Genomic DNA, 11,981 nt, shown 5'->3' with positions numbered 1-11,981 from the left:
CTTTGTGCTATTTTTTTTTTTTTTATGCAGTTGCATAATAACAGAAATCATTTAGCTTTAAAGAGAAAACATGAACGATAAAAGCAATTGTTAACCCCCATGCTGTTCCTAACCCATATGGCTTCTTTTGTGGAACACAAGAAGTGAATTTTTGAAGAACATTATTGCCTCTATTTTCCATATTATAAAGGAAAGATTTAGTACTGTATGCTACAATCATCTCTGAGAATTAAAGGTACTGTAGGGAACTTTTGTAAAAAAAATATTTTTTACATATTTATTAAACCTGTCATTATGTCTTGACAGTAGAATATGAGACAGATAATCTGTGAAAAAAATTAAGCTCCTCTGGCTCCTCCCAGTGGTCCTATTGCCATTTGCAGAAACTCCATCGCTCCCGGTAAAAAACAACCAATCAGAGCTGCGGTCCGTAACTTTGTTTGTGTTCAAAATGTAGAAAAAATTATATAATAAGCCAGAAATGGTGCGATGAAAGTTCCTTAGAGATAAATGTAACAAAAACAAAGGAACTTGTCTTTTATGAAAAGGACCCTGTGCAGCCCCTTATAATTAGGGGACAAATTGTAGAGGTAGTAGAAAAGTTCAAATACCTCGGTACATATATTGATTCTAATCTAAATTTCGGTGAAAACACAGACTACATTTTTAAAACTTGTAACCAACGTCTCCATCTACTGCGCAAGCTCAACTCTTTCAGAGTGAGCAAGCACATTATGGAAATAGTCTATAAGAATCTGATAGAGTATTCTAACTTTTAACATGGCGATGTGGTATGGTAATTTAAACATAAAAGGGAGAAGTAAGCTGCAGAGAATAGTAAACCTCGCCTCTAAAATCATAGGGACAAATCAGAAACAATTAAGTTCCATGTACGAGGAAGTTCTCAGGAAAAAAGCTTTTAAAATAACAAACGATCCCACTCATCCACTCAATAGGGAGTTTGAACTCCTTCCCTCTGCCAGACGTTACAAAGTACCTAGGGCAAATCGTAATATTTTCAAAAATTATTTTATTCCTAATGCAATTCGAATGTTGAACAACACGTCCCGCTGATGTATTGTAACGTAATTGCTACTGCTGTACTGCATTTTGCCCTGAAGATGTTTGTGTGTTAGTTTTGTTGTTCTTGTTATTTTTGTTGTTGTTGGTTTGATTGTTGTTTTTATGAGACCGAAGGCAAATTTCCACATTGTGGACAATAAAATGAAAATGAAATGAAATGAATGAGTACACCATGAATCCATTTTCCAAACCGTGTTTTTGGCTTGTCCTGAATCACTAGGGTGCACCTATAATAAGTGTTTATATTCAGACTATTTTAGATTGCTTCGGGGGTACCGCGGCGGAGTAACCCAGTACCTTTGTGATTCTTCATAGACATAAACAGAGAGAAGTAGTTCCGGCTACGATGTTCTTCCGCAAGACGCAAGCAGTTCTGTTTATTAACCGCTAGAGCGTCAAAAGTTCCCTACCGCAGCTTTAAGGTCACTTTACATTCCCTTTAAAGTTCTGCTGCTACACTGTATTCACTGTTAAATCACAAGGCAGTTGCTGTTGTACTTTAAATCATATTTTCTAAGAAATATTTCCATTTTTACAGTCTCCCTTTTTGTGACAGTTGTTTTGTATAATAAAGCTTATACCAATTGTTTAAAATCTCTTATTTATTTATCAGTCAGATATATAATAGTGCCCTGCATTTCAGCCCGAACCTGATGGGGCCCGACTTATTTATTTTCATGTGATAGCTTTAGGCTTTTTTAGGCTTCCCCTCCTTTTAAAGTTTAGACATCCATTGTTTAAGTTGATGGAAAAGATGTGCAGTGCTGGTTGAAACAACATGAAATCATGCTACTGCAACTGTCAAGACTGGCATGCATGGTGTTTAGTGTCCCTGCCAGCAGAAGCAGCATCAAGCATGCCTTCAGTGCAGCTGGAAGAGTTGTAGAAGAAAGAAAGCATATCCTGTTTCTTTTCTTTATTATTATTTTTTTTTTGTACACCAATAAAATACCCTTTTTTTGAATGATATACTACTCTCATCTGTAGGAGCAAAAAATTCTTTAAAGTTTTTTCCACTGTTATCAGGGAAAAATGCAAGTGGTCGCGCCGACGCCTCCGTGCAGGGTTCAATCCTTGTTTTAGTTTTTTTTTAGGAACACTTGTGCTCCTAATTTAAAAAAAAAATAGGAACACAGTCCAAACATGATCCTGCTCATCAGTAACAAAAATAGGTTTCCCATTATGAGGCGATATTTGTCTCCTTAAAGTGATTTTCAGGGTTTTTGTTTTGTTTTTTTGTTGTTGTTGCATTTATAACTTTATAACTTTTATTACTCTATGCCAAATTCAAAAATGTATATTTATAAGCTTTTTCAAAAATTCTAATCAAAACAATAGAATAAGAACAAGCAGAATAAGAAGTAACCAATCACATGAAATCAGAAATAACAAAATTCATTTTCACTACAGAGGTGGAACAGAAGAACACAAAAGTGGCATTTACAGTAGGTTGTTGGTATGAGTGATACTTTCGTTGACAAAATAGAGTAAAATCAGACAATAGTGTTGTAGTCAGACAATGTAAGCCATTTTAATATAAAAATTTTGTTTATTGAACTGTTGTTTTAAATCAATATCACGTTTGCAAACTCCCCTAATAATCATTAAAAGTCACTTTAAATTAGTCACAATCTAACAAAGTTCCAAAGTCACTCAAATGAATTCATCGTGATCATCGTGAATTCATTTTTCAGGCTTCCTTGAATAGTCAACCAGTCCTTCACTAGTCACCTAGTGACTAGTCAGTATAGTTTAGCAAATCCCTAGTTAGGGCATTCAGTGACTACATGCATAGCTATAAACAATGCAACAACCAGGTGACCTTAATTGATAAAATCACTGGCAGTGGGACTTTAGTGTGCATGTTGGTCTTTTCCCCAATGAGTCAACCTTTTGTGTTCTGCTGTGAATTCAGACATGTCCCAAGAACATCTGTTGTAATACAATAGTAGAGGGATGGCTGCCTACTGTAGGTATTTCAACAGGGGCCCTCTAGGTCAAACACAATGAAGAGAGCTCCTTAGAAGCAGTGAATTCTGTCACACTATTGAACAAGCCTCTATAAACACAGCTCTGAGATTGAGGCTTTATGAATATTTAACAATTTCAACCTTAGACAGATGCAGAGAGTGAGTGAGCAAGAGAGAGAGTGAGAGCGAGAGTTAGAAGGCAGAGAGAGGGAGGCATATGCCACAAAAGAGTGGAACATTAGCCTAGGAATTGATCGGCTGAGAGGGCAGAATGCACATCCGGCTCACCATCACCCACTCGTGAAACCTCAGGGGTGCTTTAAAACTGCACCATACACTGCATAATGGCATCCTACCCTCTTTATGAACTTGTCAGAGCTGAATAGGTGTATTTTAAGCACTTTAAAACATAATAGACTTTTGATGACCCCCTTGTGAGATGTTTAGCTTTTTTCCCCTTGGTTTTTCCATCATATTATGTTGCGTTCACTAGGTACTAGATATGTTTTTTTTTTTTTTTTTTTTTTGTGAATTTATCTAAATTGTACATTAAAAGTGGCTAAATTTGAGATAACATTTTAGTTGAGTGTTTTATACTTTTTGCATAGTCCAATAACGATAGGAACAAATCCATAATATATTTATACCATGAAAATGCATAGTGAATGAAACTATTTAAATCTGTCTGTGATCTGAACTGTTCATAATAATGTCTCTCTCTTGTGGTTATGTGCCACTGGAGTCCATTTAAACCCTCAGCTAACAGGTACCCGCCTGACACACACACATGTTCCCTGGATACTATTAAAGGACCTGTAATGGATTTCACTGCTGCTTGAAATATTTAACACTTTTTTTAGGAAAATTTGATTAAACCGATAAATATTTCAGATAAACTCCCTAAATAGTGCAGAGAACAACTAAAATATTCAAAGGCATCTAAACTTTTGTCTATTCTTTGACGTAAGGCGCGAACAGTAGAGTGTGTGTTGCTGATGGAGCTGCGGGCTGATTTTATGTGTGTGTGTTCAAGGCTCTTCTGGCATGCATCTGTATCCTATTGCTGTTTTTTAAATAAGTTTTCACGTAAAGATTTTCAAATCAATGTCAGACAATCAGAAGTTTTCACTGGGCTCAAACCAATTCTATTTAAGAACCCTTTAAGTGTTAAGAACTGCTCAAATGTTTTGTGTCATTAATCTCTTATGGTCACCAAGGCTGCATTAATTTAATACAAATTTAGTAAGAACAGTCATATTTTTAAATGTTGTTACAACTTAAAATAACTGGGTAACCATTACTCCAGTTTTAAGTGTCACATGATCCTTCAAATATCATTGTTAGGCTGATTTGGTGTTCAAGAAAAATGTCATTTTATTATGAATATTGAAAGTTTTGCAGTTGATTATTTGATGAATAGAAAGTTCAACATTCAGAAAAAATTCTTTAAAAAAAATTTTTTCTTTACTGTCACGTACACATTAACGCATTCTTGCTACAAATTTAAATTAAAATTTTACTCCATTTAAGTCTCATGGAAGAAAGTCATACATGTTAGAAGTAAGGTGAATTTTTACATGGTTGCTTTTGTCGTAGTAGTGTTTTTTGGTTAAAATATTTTGACAAATTCATTAATCACATCTTGTACAGTAGCTTAAGCGGCACAACTGTTGAATATGATTGGATTGACTGAATCAAAAAATCCTTAAATTATTGGCAGAGGTTTTTATGATTAACAAAAGGGAGAAAAATCTATGTCTGAATTAAAAAAATTTAACGATGCCTTTAAGGTGAGCCAGTGAGTCCTTGTTTCAGGTGAGAGCGAGACACCTTTGAGAGGAGATGAAACTGTCACCTCAGTTATCGCTTCCTGAAAGTAAAGATGTCTCTGTAAAGCACAGTATAGCTCATGCTGTGAGTGGGTGTGTATTTTGGATGTATGTGTGTGTGTGTGTGTGTGTGTGTGTGTGTGTTGTGAATTGCAGCTAATCTCAGCTGGATTACATTCGCTGTGGGGGTGTATAGGATGGTGGGCTGGCATGCTGTATCGTGGAGAGGTCTAGAGATTACTCGCCTAGCAGGGGTTTGAATCCTCAATGTGTGTGCACTGTGTTCACACCCAGGTGCTTTTGGGGATTTTGGTGCATTTTTCCAGTCATCTCAGCTGTATGCTCTATTTATCATCTGAATGACTAACTGATCAGCACCCAGCTGCTCTTCTTCCATTATCAAACATGGTTTTTTGGAGTACATTTATATATTGCATGGTATCCGTGGTAATCTATAAACACCCAAGCATAAAAAATATTGTGGTGACAGTTTTTCTGCTACAGAGTCTTTTTGTAATGCATTTCTCTTCAGACCTGTAAAACTATTCTTTAGGGGTAAAGGGGAATTGTTATTTGCTCTGATCCCACACATTGTATTTTACCACAGAACAGTCTGCACTGGTCCTTTCCTTGTACAAAATTAGGCTCACAGCTCTTTAAAAGCTGTTGGACTGGCCAGTAAGATTTTTAAATTGGCAAGGATGTATTAGATTGATCAAAAGTGACAGTAAAGACAGGAAATGGACGGACAGTAAATATCAGATCTTTTAAACTTTTGTAGTGTACATGCTCAGAATGTATATGTTGGCGATTGAAAATGATCTACATTTCCCTGTTCCAACCCCCATGACAAAAGGGTCATTTTGTAGTCCTTACCACACTGATGACAATGATGAGTTTACAAGCCTTTGCTCACTGTCTTGAATGTCAAGGACAGGATAAAAGAAGATTGGCACTGATGCTTGTGCCCCTCTGGAGCTATATTATTTTTTACTGCTCTTCTTCTTTACTTTAGGCCATTAGGCCATCAGGCCAGACCGCAAGTTCCATGTTGCTTTACTAAAGCTTTACAATTACTTTAAACCTCTTTCACTCAGGTCGAATTACATTATGCATCCTGGTTTTAACCACACCATTTGTATTTATTTCAAGTTTGTAATTCTCATTGTAGTACTATTAATAAAATATTATCTTTAAACCTTGTATAAGAATTATCAATTACTTTAGATAATGTTGTATAGTTGAATAATGCATGTTGCATTAAGATTGTGGTCCCATATAGCAGTGCTTCCCAACATATTTTGTTAAGCGAAGTGTGCTTGATGGTGATAGTTCGGAAATGTACAGTTGAGTCATAGCATCAACATCTCATCTTATCACATATCTACAGGCTTGACGTTAGCATGAATATATCTGATTGGATGTGACATTATCATGTAGATGCACCTAAACTGTGCTGGTTTATGTTTGGAAACTACTGAATTATGCCCAGAAAAGATCTGAATATGGACCATAGTCCACTCGTTGATGACCAGTGACCACTAAAATGCTCTGAACTCACTGAAAAAAAACTGTAGTAATTCCATCTACTGTAAATCAATCTGAGATCCGTAGAATTATTAACAGGCTGGATTTGCCTGCAAGTCTTCCTTATACGGCTTTGGTATGCACACTGCTATTTTTCAGAACTGTGAGCAACTGTTATAACCCTGTAAAATTTATTTGGATTCAAATTCGACTACTGCAGAATCTTTCACAATTAGGTTTGCTCCTAATTATTATTTACTGGAACACTAGAAGTGACATGTGTTGAGTAGTGATGGTAAGGCTGGGTATTGATACAGATTTTCCAATTTGATTCAGGTTCTCAAGCTCTGGATTTGATTCTGATTCAGTTGATTTCATTTCAGTTATAATGGTTTGCTTGAATATCAAAGCTATAAATATAAGTTATACTGTAAAGGGCAGTATTTGCTTTGGGAATTATAGTCTACATTGGCCACACTGTAATTCAATGAAGAGACCTGACTCATTTAATTTTTTTTTTATTTTTTTTTTTTGCAAATAGTACTACAATGGTTGTTATTATGAATGATTTATCCAAGTCTTTAAAAATGCTTTAAAACATCATGTTTAATTGAAAGTTCTTAATTCAGAGGATCATTAATCCCATTGTTATATATCTCCTTAATGCCCAGCCCTAATTGCCCAGATAAGTCCTAATACTTCAAATTCAAATAGTTCCAGAATAATTGCTGAAAAGCAACGTAAGTAGCACTGATACAGAGAAACTCCTAACTTGGTACTTAAAGAAATATTAATTTTAAAAATAACAGCAGGGTCTCAAAATTATGCAGCTGAGTTCAGCAAAGTGCTGTACATCAGGAAGTGCTGCTCTACTCTGCTCTGTAATGTCATAAAAGTCCAGGAACATTCTCCAGCAGCTGTGTTTTTGAATAGAGGTGTGTGACCTCTCAGTGAATAACCACTAAAAACCCTGAAGATGAGAGACTCTGAGGAGCCAACTCATGCCTGTTTCACACATACTCCGTCTGCAGTGCGTCTGCAGTCCGTGTGCATTACGTATGTGGTTCAGAAGCATCACAAACTCAGCATGGTGACTCTTTTATCACAGAACAGTAACAATCTTGCATAATGAGACATTAGTCTAAACTCAATGAATATAAACAACATATTATTCATGCATTTGACTTCTAGGTTTATATAATATGCTGCTCAAGCAAGCGGCTACACATTTAAACACCACTGACAGAAACAGTTGATCAATCTTTTTTACAAGCAATCCCACTGGTCTTAATGAACTTTGTTTTGCTGCTTCCATAAAAGTGCATATATTATGTTGCCTTGTTTATCTAAATTTGTTCTTTTTCTTGTTTTAAACCTAGCCAAAAACCCATGTGTTGCATGTGAAACACAGTAGGCTTTAATTAGTATCCATTTATTGGGAAATTACTGCATTTCCACGTCAATCCATGTTCATTTTTACCGTGAACAATGTACTGTCACTTTAATTCAGCGTGTGCAGCACAGCAAAAATAGACTCTGTACATAAACGATCGCTGCACTGCTGCAGACGCACCACTCCTGGAACGCACAGACGGACCGCAACCACGTGCAGTGTGAACGCTGGAATCCGTTAACATGGGTGCGTAAAAAAATACGCAACGCATACGCACTGCAGATGGAGTATGTGTGAAACTGGCATCAGAGGGAGCCAGGGATTGTGAATGTCTAATGAAACTGAAAAATGGAGAGATGGATAAAGGGACATATGGATAAACAAATACAGAGATAAAGGGCTGTTAGAGTGAAATGCCTGTCAGGGTTTTTCCTTTCCTGTTAGTGCCCATGTTTGCTGTGATACGGTAAGCCCTGGCTGAATAGCCTGAATTAGCAGCTGCTATGTGTGTCTGAAAGAATATCTGTGAGTCAGCCCCTTTCCTGCAAGACTAGCATTTCGTTCCCCGTTACATGCCTCTCTGCCTGTTCCTCCTCTCCCGCTGACCTCCCACCTTTTCTTTTCACATGACTGTTGTCAAGCCCAACTGATGGAAGAATAAATGGTTCCAGGAGGGGTTTCTGATAAAGAAAGAGCATCAGAGTTGAGCTGAAATTTCTGTATAGCTCGTAAATACCTCCGATCACAGAGAAAACGCTCTGAAGGACACCAATTAACTGCCCTTCCTGGACTGTTGATGGAAGTGGATAAAGCAACAGGCCATTCTAGGATTTCACTCTTGGCTCTGAGAAATAGTTCTTCAGGGAATTTGCTTTTAAATCCTGCTCGACTGACAGCTTTATTTAAGTAATTAAAATGAATCTATCAAAACTATCAGACGTTTGCTGACATTTAATAATTAGCTGCTTATTAAGTAAGGTAGTTGATGTGGTAGTTATGTTGAGGTATGGGGTAAAGTTAAGGGATCTAGAATATGGTCATGCAGAACAAGACATTAATGTGTGCTATAAGTGTTAATAAACTGCTAATGATATGCTTACTAATAAGCAATTGTTCCCTAATCCAAAGTTTATGCAATATTTTATAATGTTATCTGAAAACAAATTATGCTGGGCTTTCTGAGCCATTTTTACAATACTTTTACCTGACTGGGTAGAAGTGTACACTTCTTTCTATGTATGTACCTACTAGTTAGTAGTTAGTTTGCACCCTTTGCTTTTTTTAACGGTCTCCATAAAAAAAAAAAAAAAAAAAAAAAAAAAAAAAATATATATATATATATATATATATATATATATATATATATATATATATATATAAATTAAATATGGGCAATAAATAAATACTAATAAAACATTTATTAGTTATTAATTATTTACATTTCTGGTTTTGAAACCTGACATTTTTATAATTCTTGTGAAATATATGTGCTATATTTCTTAAAAGTAAATTGCACTCGGTTTGATGTTTGCTTTGCAATTGATGCATTTGTATGTGTAATTTAAGTGTACACTTTGGGGCCACTGTGTATTAGTAATGGTGGCTTACTTGCATTATATTTTGTGATTTCCCTGGAACAGCAAGCATTTGGATAAAAGATGCAATTGTACTCGTAAGTCTGACAGCTGTTTTCAGGAAAAGGGTCTGTCGGTCTTTATTCTTATTGTGAGAGACAGAAAAAGAGGGATAGAGAAAGCCTATGATGTCCCAAAGCACTAACAAAGAATGAAGTTTTAAAAGCGGTTTTATACTTTTTAAAGCCTCAAAGCCCCTTTGGTACTCATATGTTATACGCACAGCTCTGAACTGTTGACCAATAAGGAATAACTTTTGTCAACTCTTGTAAAGGATCGTGCATATTGAAAAATGACTCATACAGACTTTTCTCAGAGTAATGCTTCTCTGAGAAGAGGTAAAATACTTGACGTGTTTCTGATTCATTTGTTGTGAAAATGTTTCAGCTGTTTTCTTACTACAGACAGAATATAGAGGAAGAGAGATATAAGGCAAATAATGGAGATCTGCAACCTCAGTGGATTTCCTTACAAACATCCAGCTCCATAGGCAGAAGGATACTCACACTGTCCTCCGTGGGCAGACAGATGGATGCAGTGGATAAAAAGGATTCAGTGTGATTTATGAACTTTTCATCACAGCTTTTTCCTTGTTTCCTCTTGCTTCTTTTTCCTTCACTTCCCTATAATCCTTCCCTTTCCTCACAGCTCCCCTTTCACTTTGTTCCAGCTCTTACCTTTCCCCATCAAAGTGCTTCTCTCCTTTCCTTACAAATTTTCTTTCATAATTCTTCCCCAGCTGTGCCTCCACTTGTTCCAAACTCTTCCATCATTTCCTCACAGATATTCTCCCATTTCCTCAACTCTTACCTAATCTACTCGTAGCTTCTCTTTATTTCCTCTTAATTCTGTATTCTCTTCCTCATAGTTCTTCCCTCACTTCTTCATTGTTTTTCTCTATCTTCTATAACTCTCTTCCACCACACCACACTTTAGCACTTCCTCATGAGCACTTTACCTCAGTTCATTATGGCTCTTCCCTCTTTTCTTTACACCTCTCCCCTAAATTTCTCTCATAACTCTTACTTCATGTCATTCTAACCCTTTTACAGTTCCCTGATGTCTTGTACCACTTCCTCACGACTCTTCCCCTACTTCCTCATAATTCTTCTCCCACTTCCTCACAGCAAGAGTACTATGACAAAGCTCTTTTTCCACAGTTTTTCAGAGAGACAGCCCTACTTTCTTATAGCTCTTCCCTTTCCACAACTATGCCCCACTCCTCCTCTACCTTTGTTTTGCTCCTTCACAGCTCTTCACACAATTCTCCTTCCTTTACTTCCTTTTAGCCCTTCCCACAGTTTCCTGCAACCTGCCCACTCACCCTTCCTCATAGTTCTTCCTCATCTTCCTCACATCTTTTCCACTTCCTCACAGTTCTTCTCCCACTTCCTTTACAGCTCCTATTTCCTCAGTTTTATCTCTGCTTCCTCACATCTCTTTCTCACAGTTTTATCTCCACTTTCTTAAATCTCTTTCACCATTTCACAGCTCTTCCCCCACTTAGAATTCTTTATTTTTTTTAACCAAGCAACATTTACATACTTTACACTGAATTCATAACATTAAAGAAAGTGACAACAGCTGTCTTTACATGAGAGACCTGAAGTTAACAAATCTAATCTGAATCAGAAATGGTTCACAAAAGACATTGATGCTCGATAGACAGTGATGTGATTTGTGTACATCTTCAGTGACTCTGCAGTGAATAATTCAGAGGACAGTCAATGTTAAAGGGAACCAGCAACTGAAGGTGAACTGTAAAGGCAGCAGTTCCTCTGCGAGGGAGAGTCCTTGGTATGGAGTTTGTCTGCTGAATGAAACATTCTGATATCTGTTACCCATGAGCGTCTGTGTGGTCTAACGGTTTCTGGTGTTTTGCTGATGCTGGCGATTAGTATCTGTTTGACCTTGTATCACTTTAAAGGCAGTAACTCATGCAAACCACATCCCAGGTTCTGTGATAAGACGAACAGATAATATGCATCTGACACTGACATGAGCTGCATCTTCATATTATATATCTTTGTAGATGTCTATGTTCTGTCCTGAAATGCATTACATTTGAGTTATAACTTTAAATTATGTAGTCAGTGAGTGAACACAGGTCTTAAACCTGCTGATTTTAAAGAATTATAGAAAGAAATATAATTTTATAATTTTATTGTAATGCTGTAGCAATGTTCTCCAGATATTATCGGTGACTCCTGTTATATTTCTGCTTTGGAAATAAAAGTATTTTTCTACTAGCAAGTCAGTGCAATATTAAACCCTCACTATCAGCACCAAAAGCAACATTATCAGGCTATTTCTAGCATATTTCTACATTTGCTAAAAATGTTTTGAGAAAGAGAGAAATGATGCCCAGTCTTGTTCACTGAGGCATCTATTCTCTATTCTAAAGTCCAGCTAAGTGGCTTTTGACCCAGTTTTGAGAAGGTGCTTCTTCAAGTGTGCATCAAAAGCTTTACAATTCATCTGATATGAATATGGAAAGAGACCAAAGCCAGATTAAGAGTTATGCTCCATCTGTCTCTCTTTCTCT

The 11,981-nt window shown here is 36.6% G+C and overlaps 1 protein-coding gene across 1 annotated transcript in view; it reads left to right on the top strand.

Annotated features, from left to right (window-relative positions):
* Window positions 1–8,251: 8,251 nt before the first annotated feature.
* Window positions 8,252–11,981, top strand: part of LOC127946386 (inactive dipeptidyl peptidase 10-like) — an 18,105-nt gene continuing 14,375 nt past the window's right edge. Inside the window, exon 1 of the mRNA XM_052542929.1 lies at window positions 8,252–8,268. Coding sequence (XP_052398889.1) covers window positions 8,252–8,268 — 17 coding nt within the window. The remainder of the gene's footprint in view (window positions 8,269–11,981) is intronic.

Source organism: Carassius gibelio, chromosome A24, assembly GCF_023724105.1.
Source record: "Carassius gibelio isolate Cgi1373 ecotype wild population from Czech Republic chromosome A24, carGib1.2-hapl.c, whole genome shotgun sequence".
Classification (NCBI taxonomy): domain Eukaryota; kingdom Metazoa; phylum Chordata; class Actinopteri; order Cypriniformes; family Cyprinidae; genus Carassius; species Carassius gibelio.
The sequence above is the reverse complement of the archived record's forward strand: the minus strand, read 5'-3'. Positions and strand labels throughout refer to the sequence as shown.